The 22,790-nt window shown below is 19.2% G+C and overlaps 4 protein-coding genes across 4 annotated transcripts; all 4 read right to left on the bottom strand.

The window, feature by feature from the left end:
• Positions 1-2,387: 2,387 nt before the first annotated feature.
• SRAE_0000048200 (Hypothetical protein) lies at positions 2,388-2,873 on the bottom strand (the record flags this gene model as incomplete). The annotated part of the gene is made up of 1 exon (XM_024646378.1): positions 2,388-2,873. The coding sequence occupies one exon, from the start codon at positions 2,871-2,873 to the stop codon at positions 2,388-2,390; it is 486 nt and encodes a 161-aa protein (XP_024500565.1).
• Positions 2,874-9,689: 6,816 nt separating this feature from the next.
• SRAE_0000048100 (Astacin-like metalloendopeptidase) lies at positions 9,690-10,973 on the bottom strand (the record flags this gene model as incomplete). The annotated part of the gene is made up of 1 exon (XM_024646377.1): positions 9,690-10,973. One exon carries the CDS (start codon positions 10,971-10,973, stop codon positions 9,690-9,692), a length of 1,284 nt encoding a protein of 427 aa, XP_024500564.1.
• A 795-nt stretch (positions 10,974-11,768) lies between these two features.
• On the bottom strand, positions 11,769-12,185 carry SRAE_0000048000 (DNA helicase family and P-loop containing nucleoside triphosphate hydrolase domain-containing protein; the record flags this gene model as incomplete). Its single annotated transcript, XM_024646376.1, has 1 exon — positions 11,769-12,185. The coding sequence occupies one exon, from the start codon at positions 12,183-12,185 to the stop codon at positions 11,769-11,771; it is 417 nt and encodes a 138-aa protein (XP_024500563.1).
• Positions 12,186-15,006: 2,821 nt separating this feature from the next.
• On the bottom strand, positions 15,007-16,749 carry SRAE_0000047900 (Helitron helicase-like domain-containing protein; the record flags this gene model as incomplete). The annotated part of the gene is made up of 1 exon (XM_024646374.1): positions 15,007-16,749. The coding sequence occupies one exon, from the start codon at positions 16,747-16,749 to the stop codon at positions 15,007-15,009; it is 1,743 nt and encodes a 580-aa protein (XP_024500562.1).
• Positions 16,750-22,790: the final 6,041 nt, after the last annotated feature.

Below are 22,790 nucleotides of genomic sequence, written 5' to 3'. Positions count from 1 at the left end.
AAAGAAAAACATTTTATTAAAAAAATTTAATAATAATATTTAATTTAATATTTGAGTAGAATGTGGTATACTAAACAAGTTGTTTGGTATAAATGAATATAAACAACCCTATATTTCTTTTGTAAAATACATTTATAAAAGTGATTTTTTTTTTAATTTTAGTAACTTATTGATATTGCAAATTATGTTTAGCAACTGAAATTTTTACAATAATTTTAAAGTTGATTATTTTAAAAAAATTTTATATTAAACATAATTTTTAATTAACTTTACTGTTTATATAAAAATTTAAAAACAAAATTATATTTCTATTGGAGAGTGCAAAAGTTTTATAAATAATCTTTATAAAAGATAATACGCCTTGAGCAGGATTCGAACCTACGCGGGCAGAGCCCAACAGATTTCAAGTCTGTCCCATTAACCTCTCTGGCATCAAGGCATATATGCCAAATTTTGCGAACAATTTAAAAATAATGTAAATTTTTAAAAAGAAAAAAACTTTATCAAACTTAGCTTATGTATAAAAATCGTTTTTTTTTCAAGTCTTTTATGATACTCACTACAAATTTTTTATTAAAATTACAGAACAAGTTAATTTAGTAATCAAAAAAATATTTTAGGCGAGAATTAAATAAAAACATTTTTGTATTAATTTTTCCTAAAGTAAATAATGTGCAAATTACAAAATGTATATTAACTTTTTGAAAAAATTACATCTTTATATAGATATTGAAGCAAAAGCTGCAAATGTTTTATTTACTGCAACTTTGAAATTTATTTTTTATAGCAAAATTTGACATAAGAGTAAAAAATTTGGGGAAAATATTTACAATATTATTTTTTTGAAAAATTTAATTTTGATGTGAAATATGATAATTTAAAGTTACCTAAAAACGTAAAATAATTCAAAAATTTTATAAACTCTGCAAATTTTTTAAAAAAATATTTATCAAAAAAAAAATGAATGTGGAGGAAATTTTTTTCTACATTTGAGTATTATATCATATCTCTATTATTTTTTATTTATAAACTAGTGCTTTTTCAAAAGAAATAAATATGGCATAAAACAAATTTTTTATTCTTGAAATGTTAACAAAAACATTTTTTATTTTTCTGTCTATATTTTGAGCACTATACGATATCAATACCATTTATTGTTCATGAGATATTTTGAAATATATTTTAAAGTATTCCAACAATTTTATCTTTTTTATGCCTTTTTTATTCTTAGTCATATTTTGAAAAAAGTTAATTGTTTAACATAACAGTAAAAAACGATCTATGCAGTTTCTGATGCTTTTTCTAGTATAATAACGTTCACTAAAAACAGACATTACGTTCTTGAGATAATCTAAAAAACTTATTTTTCAATCCTTGGATTTTTTATTTTTTTAACTAAATCAACTAACAATTAAACTTAAAGAAAACAACAATAGTTCAATAATTATTTATATAAATGATAAAAAAAATCATTAAAAATTCTTATATTAATAATTATTTTTTTTTTAAAAAAATACATTTTGTCACTTTATTACTAATATCTTTATAAGTCAATGTATTAAAATTATTATATATAATAAGAAATGATGATAGAATGTGAAAAAAGATTAAATATAGTGATAATATTTAGTATAAAAAGAATAAACTTATAACTAAAAAATCATTTCTTATTTTAATTTTTCTATAGATTTTACTAGCGTAAAGCACACTAAAAATAGTATCTATCGTTATAAATTTAAGTTTTGGAGATTTATGTTATCTTAGAAATGTAAGTAATATATATATATATATACATATTGTAACACAACTTGCTCAAAATTTAAAAGCGTTTAAATGTTTATTATAAATAAAAGTTTAACTGAAGTTTAATTATAAAAAAAAAGTTTATATAAAAATTGAAATGTGATAAATTTTAAAATGATAAAAGCAGAATAATAAAGAGAACTACTGTTCTTTATATTAGACTTTATGTTCAGTATTTCTTATCAGTAATCCACATCAACATATATTACAATTTTTTTTTAAAAAAAAAAAAATTAACTTAAATATTAATGTTGCATTATATTTACTTCAAAAAGTTTATGAAATTAGTTTTATAAAATTTAAAAAATATTTAATTTTTTTAATAGAATTTTTATTAACTCAATGAATATAATATAAACGTATTTGACTTACACGGTTATTGCTTTGTATCAAGCGTGTGCTTCGCTTATCCTTGTTTATATTTAATAAAAAAATGCAGTTGAGAAGCAAAACATATTTTTTTAAGAGAGAAAAAAATTTTATTATTTAGTTAAATCACTGGTAAATAATCTAATATCTCTGTTATCTTATTTATGATTAATTGATATTACTTTTGATTTTCAAAATTATGACATTTATCAAGATTATGGATTTGATTGATTTGGTGAATTATTTGGATCTGCTGTTGATTGATTTGGATTTGCTGTTGGTTGATTTGGATCTGCTGTTGGTTGATTTGGATTTGCTGTTGGTTGATTTGGATCTGGAGTTGGTTGTGATGATTGTGTTGCTTGTGTTGGTTGAGTTGCCTGTGTTGGTTGTGTCGCTATCTGCGAAATTTGGCTTTGAAGAGATATCACTTGTTGTTGTAATTGTGAAAGTTGGGCATTCACATTAGCAATAGCATTTCTTAAGTTTCTTCTTTGTCTATTTCTTCTTCTTTGTCGTCTTCTGTTTGGTTGTCTTTTTTGTATTGTTTTTTTATCTTCTTCATCATTTAAGATGACTGGTACTTGAGCGTTTTCCAAACTCAATGTTTCAGCTAAATTTTTGTCATTAAATTCCAATGATCTTGATGAAAACAATGAAATAAAGGATAAAAATACTATTAATAACAGTAAGTTATTCATTGATAAATGTTTCAATTGAAAATTGAATAATTTTATTAGAAAATTGATGCTTTTTATTACTTTTGAGATTATTTGATTTGATTATAAATCATTTTTTTTAGAATTTGAGCAAACATTACAATTTTTTGTTAAAAAAATGTTTAATTTTTAATAATTTAAAAAAATATTTACTTTTATAAAATTTTATAAAATTATTTAATATAAACTTATTATAAAAATTTTCATTGAAACATATAATTTTAATTATAATTATACTATGTTGTTAATCTTAGATATCCTCTTTTTCGTAAGTATTTTATTATCACTTTTAAATTTTTTTCTTTGATAATAAACAATATTTTTGTTCTATTTTTCGTTTAAAAAAGTTAGATTAATTTAGTAATATTAATGTAGATTTAAACTTTAGAGAATATATACGATTACTTTTTAACCAATTTATCTTTTAAACTATTGTTATGTTTTTTAATCATATCATTTCTTTTGATTCTTGAAATTTAATTTTTAAAATTTAAATGATTAAAATAAAAATATTATCAATTTTTAATATCTTTTTTTTTTATTACAAATTTTGACTATACTTAAAAAAATTTAATATTAGAATATAGTAAAATAATATAAAAAGAAATAATTACAAAAAATAAGTCATCATTTCTAAATATATTTAAGAAGTAGAATTTTATAAAATGTTATTAGTTTAACCATATTTTTTATCTTTAGTAGTCTTTTTTGTGTTTTTCTTTATATTTTATATTTATAGTAATTTATTTGTATAAGAAACATTAGTATTTTTGTGTGTCAATAAAAATATTTTGTAAAAAAAGTAAGTTTTATTAATAATAATTAGCATGTAATTTATGTTTTAGAGCGCTTTATAAACTGTGCCTTACAATTTGTAATTTATATATATATATATAATAGAATATTTATAAATGATCAGTTTCTTGAAGTTATAACTAGAAAAATCCATAGTAAACTTATTTTTATTTCTTAATGTTAATTTTAAAAAATTACAAACTGTATATTGTTATTTATTCATGTATGTTTGGCATTTTATTTTATATTTATAATGTGAAGTTATTTTTTATATTTAATTTGAACAAATTTTTTCATTTTTTGTATGTTTGTTTTTATCTTAACAACGCAAATTTAAATTAAATAATTTTTTATTATGAAATATTATTTTTGAAGCTTGTTTTTGTTAAAAATTAATTAAAATACAAAATAGTATATTTTTTCTACTACAAAAACAATACTTTTTTTAGCACTAGTAAAATTGTCTATATAAAACTTTATTTTTACATCATTATTCTAATGTAAATAAATTATTAAAATTAAATTATACATATTTATTTTAATAATTATATTATACAAGCACAAACTTTGATTGTTTTTGATACTTTTAGTTAATATTTAATTTATTATATTTGAAAATACTAAAATTTATATTTTTAAATGTTTGGAATGATTATAAATGATTTAAAGCTTATATCTCAAGAAGATATTGTTTATATTTTAGGATATTTAGTTCATTAGAAGGAACACCACAAAATACATAATTCACCTTCTACATTATATTAAAAATAAGTTTACAAATAAATATTATGATTTTAATGTAAAAAAATATTAGAATTAATACAACAAATTTTCTATTAAAAATTATATAAAATAAAGATGGTATAACATTTAAATTAAAAAAAAAATATATCACTTTATTTATTGTTTTTAATTTTATTTTTGTTGTAGCTAATGAGTAATTCCTGAAGAGTCTCAAAGATTATCATTATTATATTTATAAAAAAACAGTTTTTTATAAAAATAGCAATATATATATATATATATTATCATTTGATGATAATTTGCATATTGTTTTTATAACAATTTAAAAAAATTCTAAAATTTTTATATTAGTTTTAAAGTAAATTTTTACAATTATAATAAATCACAAACATTTTTTTCAACGTTTTTTTTGCTTTAAAACGCAATTATACTTTAAAATTACTAGTAATTATTATTTTGAAAAAAATATTTTTTTATTATTTTTATTTAAACATAATAATTTTAATTGATTGCTACTTTTGTTACCAGCTTTTTTTTATCTTTGAAAGTTTATAAAAAATAAAAAAGATTTTTTATACTTTATTTTTCCATTCATACATTTAGGATTTAACTTTTAATCTTTGTGAATCAGATTATTTGTTTTATTGTTTCTTATTTAAAATCAAAATAAATTTTTAATTTCTTCAATTAAAAAACAATTATTATAAAAAAAGTGCGATTTCAGTACAATATTTTAAAATAAAAATTTGAGCAGTAAAATATTCTTTTTTTAAATTTTTTAAACTTTTATTTACACATTTAAAAATAAACTTTTATGTTTATATATACAACTTTATTGTAATTTTTAGTATAAATCACAATATAAGAAAATAGAAAAAAGTTAGAAATAGAAATTCTTTCAAAGAGTTTTCCATTTTTTTTATGTTTAACAAGTTTTTCCTCTGTAAACTTTGTGCTATCGCTTTAGCGCGTACAATAACATAAATTAAATAAATATATATGCTAAAAATAAATTTTATAATTTATGTCTTATTAAATTGTAGAAAATTTGTTTTCTTGTACAAAGTTATGACAGCATTTAATGAGTAAAATGTTTATTGTTTAATTGTATTTTATATAAGAATAGACAATAATTTTAATAATTAAATTTTAGCTCAAAGAAAAAATTTTATTTTAAAAAAACAATAAAAACACTAAAATCTATTTGAAAAAGTATCTAATTTATGTATATCAAAATCTTTTTGATCAGATGTTTCCTCACTAAATAATTTGCTTGCAATTTTTTTATAACGTTTTCTAGCGTATCTTTCGACTTTTAAATGAATAATTTTTACATTTTTTGAAAATAAATATATCAATTTTACTTAGTATACTTTAAATAACTAAAATAATTTTAAACATAAATAGTTTTTGTTCAAGTTATAATCAATAATAAAGTAGTAATATTATTGAAATAGGAATCAATGGTATTAATAAAAACCAATTATAAAATACTCAATGCTGTGTAAATTTAATATACACCAAACAAGTTACATTTTTTTGTCATACTAAATGAATTTTTTGAAAAGACTGGTAGATAATTACTTTACACAATTGGTTTTTATCGTTGTTTTCATTACTATTATAAACTAATAAATATTCATCTGCTTTATTATTGCATTTTTTAATTCTGAATAAAAATGTAATTAGTTTTTATTATTTGCATACATTAATTCCCATTTTTTGTAATATTAAACATAAAATTATAGTATACTTTTTTGACAATATGATCGATAAAAATTTTAGCTTCTCCTACTGTTTTACATATTATTCTTCAAATGCACTAAATTTATCAATTTCTTTCGCATGTAACATCACTTATTTTAAGGTATGTTCTAATTTTTTTCCAATGTCTTACTTTTTTCAATATCAGTAATCATCTTATTGTTTTCACTACAAAGATATTAAAGTGTGTAATTTGCAATACCGTTTATTATATTTCTTATCAATTTATATCCTTCTTTAATAGTAACTTTATTATTGTTCAGTTTCAATTCAATAATAAAATAAAAAATATTAAATAATTTATTATTCCTTTTTATTTTTTTTAAATTGTAATAAAAGAGATTTTATGTTAATTGAAATTGTATTTCTAACAAAATTAATTTTCCGATAAATTGGTGTTTGCAAATAATCAAAAAAAGTAGATCATAAGCTTTGTTGTCTAACTTTTAAGTTGACCAAACATCGTTTTTGCTAACAATAATTTAATATTCATTATTAAATTTAAAATAAAGTTTGTTTGATGATAAACAAAATATATGATCAAAAAATTTATTCTTAGAATGTATAAAAGAACATGATTTTCATTGTTATCATTTTTATTCAAAACAATTAAATATTTACTTGAAACGTATAATAATTTTAATATAGATGCACCTTTTTAAATAGAATTATTGAATTGTACATCTTGTTTCATTTCCTGATGTCAAGATAACTTTTTATTATTTATGTTTAAAAAAAACTCAACATTTTTTTGCCTTTGAAATCTAATTGCCTGTTTTTTTTTTCTTTTTTAGTATACATTGAAGTTTCTTTTTTTAAATATTTTTAAATTTTTTTTTCTTTTGAAAACATTTTTTAAAAATTAATTTTTTTCATTTTATTGAAATTATTTAATATAAAATCAGTTTATGTATCATTAATAGTTTATCTTTTGTTTCTTAACATTTATCTATGGTATTTTCATTGTCTTTTGAATTATTAGCAATTTCTTTAAAATCGACAGTGGAGATATTATGAATAAATATATAAAAAAAATTAAACAAGCTATTCACAAAACAAAAGATGATCCTATGTTGGTAAAGTACAGTCAAATTAAAAAATAAAAACATAAATTTATAATAATTTAAAAAAAAAATAATAACCAAAAATATCAATAAAGCTTAAGTCTACTGAAAACTAAAAAATTAAAATACAACAGATAAAAAGATTTTAAAGATAAAAAATATCGAGTTTTTAAAATAAAAAAAAGAAACAAAATTTCAACAATTTTAGAAAATATAATCACAATTAATTTTTTTTTTTGTAATTTTCCTGCCATTATTTAAATATTTATTTAAAATAAAATATTTTTCAGAAATTAAAAAAATTTAAGTATAGGTAGTATTCAAGAGATGGAAATTGAAGAAAATAATAAACATGCAGTTAAAAATTTTTTTTTTATTTAACACTTTACAAAAAATAAATAGTTGTTACGGATGAAAAAAAAAGAAAAATATTTACATAACAAATAAAGATGCCATTCATGAAATAAATTAAAAAATAACAAATTTGAATATTTTGAAAAAAATATTTTATTCAAACATTTCACTCTACTATTATTTGTCATTAAAAAAATTTAAAAAAATATAATTTTAACTGAAAAAAAATAGACAAAAAAACCAATCCAAGTTGTAAAAAAGATTTTGATTTTGTTATGGAGATTTATAACAAAGTTTTTGAAGAAATTAAAAAAATATACATAGGTAGTTGAAAAAAAATGTCTAAGTAGAATTGATATATTAGATATGTTATAATTGATAGAAAACTTGTTTTTTTTATCTCAATCATCCTATGAAACTATAAGTTAGTAATATAAGTTAGTAATAAATTGTTAATTATAACTATCAAAATACATTATTTTATACAACTTATATAAATTACAATAATAATATTTGACTTTCAGAAGTTTTTTTCGTTTTTTATATATGAAGCTTATGTAAATATAAAAAGTGATGGTAATTGTGTATTTCATTGTTTGAATAAAAAAATACGATTATTTTAAAGGAGATTTTATGGCAAGAAAAAATGTTTAAATTTTATGCAAAATTTGATTGATAACGAAAAAATATTCAAACTAATAAACGGATTTAAAAATAACTTAGTTAAGATTATATTTACTATCATGTTAATCAATTGTATTATTTTAATAATTTTTCTAATGAATTTAATTAGAAAAAAAAATAGATAAAAGTATTTATAAATTTCTTCATAAAATACAATTTCTAATTTTTGTTGATACAAATATAAACATATTTATCAAATGTTTGGAGAAATTTTGAAACAATATATAAAGTAAATTTTGATATACGTAAATTAAATGTTTTTCAAATAATTATAATTTGTTTTTTATTATTTTTTATAAATATGTTATATATTCTGAAAATAATAATAAAATTTTAAAATGAAATATAAAAAAATAATTTTAAATATATAAAAAAGTTTTTTTTTAATAAAATTATAAAAATAATATTTTATTGTACAAATTTTTTATATTTATAATAGACTATTTGTACATTTTATTAACTTTTCAAATTATCATTATTTCTTTAAACAAAAATAGTTTATTATAAATAATTATTTTATTGAAATAGATATATATATTCTCAAAGAATAATATAGACTTTTTTAATAAAATATTGTATTTCTATCTACAAAATTAAAAAATTTTTCCTGTTTTTAACTAAGATGAAATTCAAGTGCATTTAATAGAATATATTTCTGAATGTCAAATATTTCAAAATTTCTTACATTAAAATTTTTTTACTAAAACTTATTTATTTTTTAAAGATTGAACGACTGTGTAAAACCTAAATGTTGATTAGACTTTGATGTGATATTTATTATACTTTTTTATTATTTTAAAGTTAATAAATTAATTTTAAAATATGAGTGATATTATTGTATAAATTATTTTAAGATGATAGTAATTTTATACATAATGAAATGTTGTATAGATATAAATTAAAAAAAAAATTTAGTATTTATATATGTAATAGATTTTAAATCAGAGATGTAAATCATTTATTTTTTTTATTTTTGACAAATAAGTAAAAAAAAGAATAGATTTTCTGCTTATTGTTCAAGCTTATTTGGATATATTTAAGTATAAAAATTTTAATGTTATACATATATGATTTATGATTGATAAAATATAATAGTTATTTTAATCTTATTTTAATAAAAATATAATTTTGTCTTTAATTTCTTATTGATATAAAGTGTTTTTTATTATAACTTATCTGAATAAAAAAAGTATTCAAATAAATAAATATTTTACTAATAATTTATTTTAAAATTTAATTTATTATAAAATAATGTTAATTAACATTTTTAAAATATGATATTCATTAAAAGTAGTTAACAAATTGGAAATAAATTTAATTTAAAAATTACTTTTACAATTTGTAAAATATATAAATTTTTTAAAATTAAAAAAAAATATTTTTTTAAATTGAATTAAACTGAACGATATTTAAGTTCCAAAAAGTGATCTTGACGTGTACCAACATAATGGATAAGCAATTGAGATCCTTCAGCAGTTATTTGTTTATTTTGGATAGATCCACAAAATGTTGGACCAGTAATAGTTACATCTTTATTAAATTTAACTTCAAGAGCAATTCCAGGGAAACAACGTTCTGTTCCATTGAATTTTCCTTTTTCTATAACAATTTGAGGTTTTTTACCACCTGTGGCACCAATGAAAAAGACACAATCTTTAACACCTTGAAGTTTAAAATTTTTAAAAGAATCAGATGCTGATATACCATTACCTTGACCACATTCTGATGGATTTGAACGAATCTTGTCACAAGTGTTTCCTTCAAACATACTTGGACATTTACATGTACCACAGTTTGTTGGATTTTCATAACCTCCATTTCTACATTTAACACCTCCTTTACATCTTCCTGAACATAAAGCTAAATTAATAAGTTTAATATCATTAAATTGCATTTTGTCAAATTGTCCAATTGTATTTAAATAATCTTTATTTTTTGGAATCATAGTAAGTCCACCATTTGAAGAAAATGATTTTTTATCATATTGCATAACCGAACCATAATCATAAGGAAGACCAAAAGTTTCAGTTGAAGCAATTGAAGATTTATCATAGTTATATCTTTGTTTTGGTAAAACATTATTAAGATTGAGACCAATATAATCATCTCTATCTGGTCTTGATTGTTCATGAAAAACACCTAATGCATGTAAAACTTCATGTTGAACAATACCATTCCATTCACATCCATTACCAATACTTACATCTTGTGGTTTATTATCAGATTTTGGTCCTATCCATGACCAACAACCTGGTCCTTTATAAATTCTAAGACCTGGTTTATTATTAAATGGAGCAGATTTTTTAAATGTAACACAAGTTTCTTTTGCAATATTTTTAAGAGCATTATCTACAACAGTTTGTTCAACACCAGCTTCAATAAAGTATGGAATTGGAAAACTCCATTTGGAACGTGAATCTTTTTTGTAAGCTCTATTTTTTTTAAGTTTTTCAACGATTTCTTTATCAACATCACTTCCTGTTTTATTTGATTTTTTTGCTTCTATTTTTAATTTTGCTTCATCAATTAAATAAGATGCTTGTTGTTCTGTTAAAAGCATATCTCCTTGATACAAAGATGGATTTCCTCTTGGTGTTATTTCAATTTCTTTTTTATCATCTGCACTTGAAACTTGTACATTATTAAGTTGATTACTTAAATTAATTAATTCAGCCATAGATTTTGCATGTTTATCAAATGCTTTTTTTGAATTTTCGCTCATTGAATCACGAGTGTTTTGTTGAATTTTCAAACTAGTAAGCTAAAAAAAACACTTTAATTTAATTAATCAAACTTACACCTCCAAAAATGAATGGAACACAAGTAAGAGCAAATAATATACTAAATAAAAACTTCATTATTAAAAATGATATATTTTTTAAATAAATTTTTTCTTTATATACCAAAATAAAAGATGAATATTTAATTAAATATTTACAACTTTTTTAACTGTTAATATTTTCTTTTGTAAATTTAAATATTGTTTAATTTAATACAATATAATAATAGCCTAAAAAAATTTACATTCAACCATTTTTTGTTTTAACAAATGCTATTATTGAGACATTTATTTTTTTTTTATAAAAATCAAATAATACAAAATAATCAGTAAAAAAATTTCAACTATTTGTATAAAGTTATATATTATTATTTTGTTTATGCAATTTTTAAAATTTTATTTTTAAAATAATTAACAAGTGCGTGCTTAGCACGCGCTTATCCACAAGACATGACTACGTTTACCTTATTAATTTTAATTACGGTTTTTTATAGAATTAATTAAGTATATTAAATTAATTATATTTTAATAAAAAAATGTAAAAATGTTTTAATTATTACAATATTTATTTATTACCAATATTAAAATAGTGATATAAAATTTTTTTATAATTTATCATTATACATTTTAATAAAAAAATATTTTACTTATATGAATATTGCTAATTCATGCAACAGATATATCAGAAAAATCTTAAGCAAGTGGTTTTTGAGAAATCGTTTTTGTAACAAGTTTTATTATTTTTTTTATAATAACATTTTTATCTTTGCTTTTTTTATTTGGAAGTTGTTGGTATGACCATTTAACCACAACTTCAGATAATGCTCTAACACGGCTAAGTGCAACATATAATTGGTCATGTGAAAAAAGTCTATCTTCATCAAGGTACAAAATGATTTTATCTAAAGTTCGACATTGTGATTTATTGATAGTAATACAAAATCCAAGTTTTACTGGATACTGATGTCTTGTAAAAGATCTAGGTATTTTTAAATCTAAGGAGGTATGTAACATTTGTTGAATAAAAAAAGTTTTTTTACTATCTAATGTTTTACACTTTAATAATTTTTGCATATTAACTAATGTTTCAATAGTTTCTTTGTAAATCATTTTTATTTCGTTACATAACCCTTCTTTAAAATTTAAATTTCTTAAACATATTAAAATACAATTTTTTGTTAATTATATTTCATGCAATGGATATACAGATGGATTAAATGCATTATGTAGATCAGTTGTGATTTCTAATTTATCAGCGCTTATTTCAAATTCATTTTCTAAATAAAAATTGTCAACAGATTAATGTATTGTTTGATATTATTGCTTTGAAGTACCTATTTAGAATTTTTTCATTTATAGTGTTAACCATATTATTTGTTGTTGCCAAAATAGCTCTATTTTTATTTTTTACTGAAAAATTATTACTTCTTTTACAAAATACATGTTCTATAAATTTATAAATGAATGCACACAATTTTAAAGATTAAAGTTTTATTGGAAAACCTGTTAATCTCTCTGAATCACTCTCATAATCTATTACAAATATTCCTCATATTTAAAGTGATATTATGTTTTAGATTTGCATCTGAAACACATTTAGTTTCCCACAACATCAATTACATTCATTTCATTGTATGTTTACAAATTGATCATCACTCCCTTCAAAAACTATTTTGTTAGGCAAAGTGACAAATTTATGATTGTCAAGTCTACCATCTAAGGTATAAATACCAATTTGAATAAATAAAACGTTAGTTAAAATAAAACTTCATTTTGTTAACGTAAAGTGATTCAAACAGGAATCACTCTTTATGAATATTATATCAAAAATTTATCTTTTTTTATAGGAAAGTTATGTTTATATTACATTATAAAACATATCTTGGTTTCTCATAATATTCATTAGATGCATTCCAATGTATCTTTATATTTCTTCACAAAGAGATATTAAATATTTGGTGTAAAGGTTTCTTCATTTTCAAATATGTGTTAGAAATCAGGCAAATTAAGATTCTCTAACACTTACTCTCATGGTTTTTTCTAAAAATATTCTCTTTATTTGATTTCTATTTGTAAAATATTTCAAAGCAGGTATGGTGGATGATATTATTTCTTAAGTGGTTGAATCTTGTATAATCGGCAAACTCGCTGAAAATTGCCACCTATTATTATTAATTTACCTCCAAAAAAATTTATTATAAACTTTTGTATTATACATTAATGCCATATTCATATATGCTAACTGTTTAGCAGTTAGCATTGAAATTTCATCTATAAAACTAGCAGAAACATTTCGTAACCTGAATTTATTCGAATCATTCATTATTCTAACATTTTTTTTTCAAAAAATATTCTTTTTGAATTTTTTCTACTTGAGATTACGCATAAAAAATTTCTTTTAAATAAAATTTTTTCACTTTTTTTAACATAAAAAAACACGGGGAAACAGAAAAAAAAAGTTTGAAATTTTGAAAAAAAAATTTTGAAAAAAAAACTTTATTTTTCACCTAAAAAATTATAAAAAATGTATGTCCTTTAACATATACTCAAATTCCTCATTTTTATTCTTTTTCCGCCATGTAAATTCATAAATGTAGCTTTCTAACATGCTTCACCATGTTTCCCTGCAAATGTCTTCAAAAAAATATTGCTGCGTTATTTTTAGCGGCATTTTATAATATTCATATTTTTGAGAAAAAAAAATTATTTAGTAAAAATCAAAGATTGATTACCTTTTTTTTCCTTATTTTCAACCAAAAAAATCCAATTTTATTGTTTATATAATTATTTATTAAAATTAAATATCAATTACCTTTTTTTCTTTCATTTTTCATTTAAAAATTTACATCAAACTTTATTTTTTTTTCATTAATTTATAATAATTTTTAGAAACTATCATATTATATTTGAATATTCAAAAAGAAAAATTTAAAAAATTTTTAAAACAATAATTTTTTTAGAAATTTAAAAAAAATAAATAGATTTTAGAAAAATTTAAAAAAGTCTTTTAATTTTTTATTATGTTATAAATATCAAATAATTATAAATTGTTTTTTTAATTGAAAAGAAATAACTTGAAAACAAAAATTTTTTTTTAAAAATTTTCAAAAAAAAAATTAATTTCAACGTATTTATCAATCATAAAACTATAAAAAAGAATGAATATTAGATTACTTAGTATAAGACTTTATTTCTAAGTAAATAATGATTCAAACAGGAATTACTCAAATTATATCTTAATATAAAAATTATTTTTACTTATATACTAAATTTTTGTTTTATAATATTATAAGTTTGTTTTGGTAATCAAAATATACATTAGATGCATTCCAATGCATCTTTACAAAACTATGCGTAACCTCAAGTAGAATTCAACCTTCTTTTTTGTTTATATTTAAAGGCATCTTCAAAAATAAATGAATCGTCTGTCTTTCAGGAAGTAATGATGCAGCTATTTCTGTAATTGTTAAATTAAGATAAGTTTTGCTTTGTGTTATTAAATATGATGAAATCTATTAATATACATATGTTTTTTCAATTCTGGCATGTTCGTCATTCATTAATACTCTTGAAACCTGTCTAAACCAAGAATTTGTTTGAAGAAATTAACTGCATTTATTTGATTTTCTGTTGCATTATTTATATAAGTTTCTAATAATTTCAAATCATTTTCATTATTTCTTTCATAATTATCAATAATTAAACTATAATTAATAGTTTCTAATGGTAAATTTGTTTTTGGTAATATAAAAGTGGAAAACAAAATATTATGTCTTTATTATAAATCTTTATTGTAAAAAATTGGTGATTCGAACAGGAATCACCGCGTATATATATAACAATGTAAATTTTATGTATTTATTTATAAATTATGTTTTAGTTTACACTAAAACATCTTTTCTTTTTCCATAACATGCATTCCAATGCATCTCTACAATAAGTTAAAACCATTTGCAGATAATTTTAAACTAATATCATAAAGCAAATGATTATTAGCTCTATATTTTACTATTTCTTCATTGATAGAGATTCCTAAATTATTTTCACTGTATCTTCTTATATAAATTTGATTCATAAAATCTTTATGTAGATCAAATATTTTTTTATGTTTTTTAAAATCAGGATCAAAACATATGTAAATAACAAATGCATTGATAAATTCTTGAAGAGTTAATAAATTTTTCAATTCAATAAAATGATTTAACTCTAAAACACCATGTTCCATTAAATTTAAATATTTAGCTGCATCTGTGTATGTTGGAAATTCTATATTCTCTATAGTTTTCAAATCCTCAAAAGATGTAATACCTTTTCTATGAATTAAAAAACTTCTCATTGCAAATAATTCTTTATTTTCTTTAGAAATTGATACTATACAACCAATTGCTTTTCTTTTATTAATTCTTTTAATCCATGCACCTTTTTTATGGCGTGGTATTGTATTATCATCTTTTGGATATAATGGATTCCATTTAAAGATAGTTGAAACATTTTCAAATGTTAAATTAAGAACACTTGTATCAGGGTTTTCTTTATTTTTTTCATTTTTTATCAAATCAAAATATGCCATTAATTTTGATTTACCAATTGTGTTTGCTGTCATTAGATGAATTAAGGCATCAGTATCATTATTAATATCAGCACCATATAAAAAATCATTATTTTCATTTAAATATACTTTACTATTTTCATTTTTGGGCTTTTCATGAATATATAATACTTCAACAGTAACTGTGTTGCATACAATTGGAAATTCAAATATTTTCCATGTTACATCAGTTGGTCCAACACATCTTACATTTTGATATGCTGATACTTCATCCTTGTTATTATCATTATACAGCATTTCTACATTTACTTTATTTGTTTCTCCATCTTTTACAAAATATTTGAATAAATAAGAAACAGCTAAAACTTGATTAACAATTTCTACATTTATATGTGAATTATAATATCTTAATAAAGTTGGATTATATGGCACAACATAACTGTTGTCAATTTTTCTATTATCTAATAAAATAATATTTTTATTTCTATTATCTCTTCTTTTATAATGGACTTTTCCACTTATTTTATCTATATATGTCTCTTTTACAAATTTTTTTGGAAAATTTTTTGAACATTTATTTTTTGACAAATTCCAACGTGTAGATTTTTTTTTCATTTCATTACAATTTTGATGAAGCATGTTCTTAACAACAATATCGTATAAAGCTTTATCATGCTTAGAATCAGATATTTCAGCATAAATAATTTTGTCAATTGTTGAAGTGTTTTTTTCAAATTCTTTTATACGAAGAAGAATATGAGCATGAGGAAGACCTCTTTTTTGTACTTCAACAGAATAGAATAAATATTCTTCTTCTCCAAAAAGACCATGCCGTAACATTGTTATTAATTCCATAAGTTTTAATGAAAATACTCTAATAACAATGTCCGGCCTACCTGTTGATTTGAATCCTTCTGGTAATGAATTTATTATTTCTGGCCATTTTGGATTGCATGTAAATGTAATAAATAGATGTGGTTTACCAAAATGGCGTTGAACAGCTAATGCATTCTGTTCTTTGAATTTATACCATTTGGGTCCCCCAGTTAATGATTTTAAAATTCTTGCTGAAGTTTCTCTTTCAGCATCTGGGTTAAAAATGTCTTCATTATTGTTTCTCCTCATTTACTTCAATACCAACATCAATTACATTGTTCTAAAAAATATTAAAATCTGATTTATTATGCTTTCCGTTTTTTTTATATTCTTCTTAAATGTTATGACTGTAATATTATTCTCATAATAAAAAATTTATAACATTTTACTTATATCAAAATTACTTACATAATATATATATGATCTTTGAATCATATATCAACAATATATTTTTATCATAAGTGTTATTTTAGATAATTTATTCTTGTTCTAGAACATTTTATTGCAACATTAATACCTCTTTCAGTATATCTTTTATAAAAAAAAATATTTTTATACGCATCAAACTGTTAAAAAAATGAATAAAAATATTTTTATTATATGATATATTTAAATATTCGAAATCTATAAAATACTACATATTTTTTCAAAACTTTTTGGATAAAAACTAATATACTTTATAAAGTATTCGCAAAAAAATTAGAGATGGAATTAAATATATGTTAAAATCTTAAGTTATGATTTCAAAAGAAATAACTTACATGTTATATTAATATTTTAACTGTTATATAGTTATAAAATGTTTAAAAAGATTTCTAAACATTTTTATTTTCTCATAATTTTATTAAAATAAATCAAACATTCCACATTTGCTTATAATATATTCTTTGTTTGATCATTTATTTGTGGTAGATAGAATATAATTTTTCAATTTACTGTCTTCATTAGTTATGAATCTGAAGTTATATACTACTGTGTAATCATAAATTATATCATGAATGTCAATATTGTTATAAATTAAGATGGTTTTGCAAATAATTTTATAAAATTGATTAATACCTAATAGTAAAAGTTAACCCTTTATTGACTAAAACTTGTGATTCACTTGAAATCACACAAATTAAAATATTACATAAACATTCTTTACTTGTATATTATTGATATGTTTAAAATTCCATTTAAAAATATTACCTTTCTCAAAATATTATTACATACATTCCAATATATGTTTACAGGATATTTAAAACAAAGTATCTTAAATATTTCAAGAATATTTAGTATTTTTTTAACATTCATTATTGTTTATAATATATTTATTTAAAATATCTATCATCTCATAATATCATTTAGTTTTGCTAACATTCTGAGAATGCTATAAAGTAATACGAAAAAATAAAAATAGTAAAAATATATATACTTTACCTAAACGTAATGTAGTTTTATATGATTTTTGTGAATCATATGATATAAATTTTATCATTTTAAAGTAAAATAAAACATCTATATAATAGAAAAGATTTTTTTTAATATATTCCTTAACGATAACTTTCTATTTATCTTACAAAAATTTTTTTAGGTATATATATTGAAATTAAATTTTGATTTATTCATTCATAGTCAAAATAAAAATATCAATAAACCAATTTTTCTATAATTCTAAAAAGATTTTTTTCTGAAAACTTCTTGTTTACAATTCAAGAACTATTAAGTATAAATTTTTCAATAGATAAAATAATGTTTAGTCTGTTTTAAAAGAATATATTTTTTTGTAATAAAATTTCTCTTCTTTAAAATTAATAAATTTTATTTTTTTTTAAATTCCAAGTATCATTTTATAAAAAAATGACATCTAATTTTAATTGTGCTGCTCTTTTATACACTTTAATTTGTCTCACATATATTTATAATAAAGCTTTAATTGAGCTTTCAAAAAAATAATAATGTTTGTAGGTTATTAATTGTAAAACAAAAAAATCTTATCTAAGATAAGATAAGATTAGTCATAAAAATTGCTAGCATTTATTTTGTTATAGGGAACATTTTTTAACAATGAAACATGATTTTAATGTAAGCTATATATTATTATTTAATTTGATTAATGAAAAAAATAAAAGTTTGAAAAAAAAATTCAAATACTTTTTAAATTTATTTAAACCATATTTTTAACACTTAAGTTAATTATTTATTTTTTTTGTAAAAAAGCTAAAAAATTTTTTATATATAAAATAATAAATATTTGAAATTTTTGATAAAAAAAATAAAATAAATTTACAATTAAAAAAAATGTATCTTTTCTGATTTAACTTGCGGTTTCACTTACACTTTTGTAGTGATGAGGTAAATTGAATTTTAAATTATAACAATTTTAAAGGAAAGAATTTTTTAAAAATGATTATAAAAAATTTTTTTTTTTTTAAATTATTTTTAATACACAGAAAAGATTTTAAAATAAATGATTTTTTTTTAATAAATATAAAAAAATTTTGCAAATGGAAAAAAATCTTAAATTATTTTATTTTATAAAAATATAACTATAAATATTATAAAATTATTATGTTTTTTTAAATTCAATAAAAATTTTAAATAAACTTTTTTTTTAATACGACAATAAAAAAAGATTTTTTAAAAATATTTTCCAGAATCCCCTCAAAATTTTTAACTCATTATAACTCAAAAAGTATTAATTGTAACATAGGGTTTCTGGTACTCAAACTTCCGCTTTTTTGAAGATCTATCTACTGAAAGTGGTTTCATGACAAAATATTCATCCATGTTCATTTTGATACTTTACAGAATGTGATTAGTGTATAATAATACAGGCAACTTTTTAGGGTAAAATATATGTTGCTGAAACCATAGGAAAATGAAGATTTAGAAGTCTAACAATGAAACCATTGTAATCTACATGAAAAATTAATCTAGAATCAACTTTTTTATTTTAATATATTTAAAATATTATCATTTAAGTCAAGATTTAAAAATAAATATATTTTCAAAAATTGTCTTTAACTTTAACTCATTATAACTTTTGAAATTTTATCATTTCTAACATTAACTTCAATGAATTTTATTTATCTTGATTTTTAATAATTAGTATTTCAAATTATTTGGAATAAAAAAAAAGTATTACATTTTCCCATACAACTATTATAACACTCACACATATATATTTTAATTAAAAAATATCGTCCTTTTTTATAACCCAAAAGGTATAGGTGTAATGTAATAATATATTAATGGACATACATACATACACCTATATAAATAATTTTAGCCTTTTTTATAACCCAAAAGGTACAGGTGTAATGTAATAATAATATAATGGACATACATACATACACTTGTATAAATAATATTTAGAAATAATTTTAGCCTTTTTAGTAACCCAAAAGGTATAGGTGTAATGTAAAAATGATTTTAAGGACATACATACATACACTTATATAAATAATATTTAGAAATAATTTTACCTTTTTTAGTAACCCAAAAGGTATAGGTGTAATGTAATAATATATTAATGGACATACATACATACACCTATATAAATTATATTTAGAAATAATTATAGCCTTTTTAGTAACCCAAAAGTTATAGGTGAAAATGTAATGTAATAATACTATAATAAACATAAATATATATATATTTAGTAGATATTTATTATTATAAATATTATAAAGATTATTTTGTTTTTTTTTAATTCAGTATTAATTTTAAATAAACTTTTTTTTCAATATGGCAATAGAAAAATATTTTTTAAAATTTATTCACTAGAATCTCGCTCAATTTTTAACTCATTAATACTCATAAAATGTTGATTTTCAAATAGAGTTTCTTATACTCAAAATTCATTATTTTGAAGATTTAGAAGTCTAACAATGAAACCATTGTAATCTACATGAAAAATTGATCTAGAATCAACTTTTATATTTTAATATATTTAAAGTTATTGATACATAACTGAGTCTTTAAAAAAGTACCAGAATCCCCTCAAAATTTTTAACTCATTATAACTCAAAAAGTATTAATTGTAACATAGGGTTTCTGGTACTCAAACTTCCGCTTTTTTGAAGATCTATCTACTGAAAGTGGTTTCATGACAAAATATTCATCCATGTTCATTTTGATACTTTACAGAATGTGATTAGTGTATAATAATACACACAAAAAAAAACGCTCAATTTTGATCCTCTTAGATCAATTTAGTACATGCAAAAAATCATTTTCAGTCCTAGTCATTTTATGAATATTCATATTTTGAATTCAAAAATTCGTCTATTAAAATGTGTTTTTTTCGTTAAAAGATGCGACGTTTTTCTATATGCAAATATAAAAAAGGATGTTATATTTTTCAAGTATTAAATAAAAATTTTTATTATTTTTTAGCAATTTTAATAAAATAGTTAAAAAATTCTATTTAAGTTTTTCTAAAATTATTATAATTAACTATTTTATTAATTACGCTAAATCAAAACTTTTTGTTTCTATTATTCTTTAAAAATAATTATACTATAAATTAACATCACTTAAAAAAATGTTTTACTGGGAGTAAGATTAGAAATCATATTTCAAATGATTATTAAACGTATATAAAAGTTTATGAAACCAAATAAATATTATTTTATGTATTTTAATTATATCTTCTTAACTTTAAGTAATACTATATTTTATATATTTAATTGGCTAATTATAAAAGTTGTACAAATTTGTTTTAATAAAAATTTCAATATATAAAATATTTTTTTTTACCATATGCTAATAAAAAAAAATATTACTCAAAGAAAGTATTATATATTTTAAAGAGAATAAAGTGTGCAATTTTTTTCATCGCTTTGCGAAATTTATTGTTGTACATTTTGTTAATTAGTAAAAAATTTGAATAATTTTTTCGATCTCATTTTGCATGTACTAGATTGATCTTAGAGAATCGAAAATGAGCGTTTTTTTTTTTTGTGTGTAATTAATTTTATTTTTAAATAGTAAATATTTTTATTTTTTTAAAGCATATAATAATTATTAAATATATGTTTATATTTTAACTATCATATATTAATTGTTATTTTATAATTTTAATAGTTTAACTTTAATTAAAAATTTAAAAAAACTCTATTTTAAAATATTCATAATGACTTAAAATATTCAACTATATTTATAAAATTAATGTATCTGCATACAACAATATCGTAACCACGATTTTAATAAAAGTTTTTAAATAAAAATTAAAAAAATTAACTTAAATAAATAAAAAAAGTTTTTTTTTTTATGAAATTATAAAAATAATATATTATTGCACAAATTTTTTCACATTTTAAATAGACTATTTATATATTTTATTATCTTTTCAAATTATCATTATTTCCATGACCAAAAGTAGTTCTTTTTTAGAAACAAAAATTGTTTATTATAGATAACTATTTTATTAAAATAAATATATATTATATAACAATTATATATACACTTTTATATAAAATATTGTATTCCTATCTACAAAATTAAAAAAAATTTTCCTGTTTTTAACTAAGATGAAATTCAAGTGCATTTAATAGAATATATTTCTGAATGTCAAATATTTCAAAATTTCTTACATTTAAATTTTTCTACTAAAACTTATTTATTTTTTAAAGATTGAACGACTGTGTAAAACCTAAATGTTGATTAGACTTTGATGTGATATTTATTATACTTTTTTATTATTTTAAAGTTAATAAATTAATTTTAAAATATGAGTGATATTATTGTATAAATTATTTTAAGATGATAGTAATTTTATACATAATGAAAGGTTGTATAGATATAAATTAAAAAAAAAATTTAGTATTTATATATGTAATAGATTTTAAATCAGAGATGTAAATCATTTATTTTTTTTATTTTTGACAAATGAGTAAAAAAAAGAATAGATCTTCTGCTTATTGTTCAAGCTTATTTGGATATATTTAAGTATAAAAATTTTAATGTTATACATATATGATTTATGATTGATAAAATATAATAGTTATTTTAATCTTATTTTAATAAAAATATAATTTTGTCTTTAATTTCTTATTGATATAAAGTGTTTTTTATTATAACTTATCTGAATAAAAAAAGTATTCAAATAAATAAATATTTTACTAATAATTTATTTTAAAATTTAATTTATTATAAAATAATGTTAATTAACATTTTTAAAATATGATATTCATTAAAAGTAGTTAACAAATTGGAAATAAATTTAATTTAAAAATTACTTTTACAATTTGTAAAATATATAAATTTTTTAAAATTAAAAAAAAATATTTTTTTAAATTGAA

Source organism: Strongyloides ratti, scaffold srae_scaffold0000003, assembly GCF_001040885.1.
Source record: "Strongyloides ratti genome assembly S_ratti_ED321, scaffold srae_scaffold0000003".
Classification (NCBI taxonomy): Eukaryota; Metazoa; Nematoda; class Chromadorea; order Rhabditida; family Strongyloididae; genus Strongyloides; species Strongyloides ratti.
The sequence above is the reverse complement of the archived record's forward strand: the minus strand, read 5'-3'. Positions and strand labels throughout refer to the sequence as shown.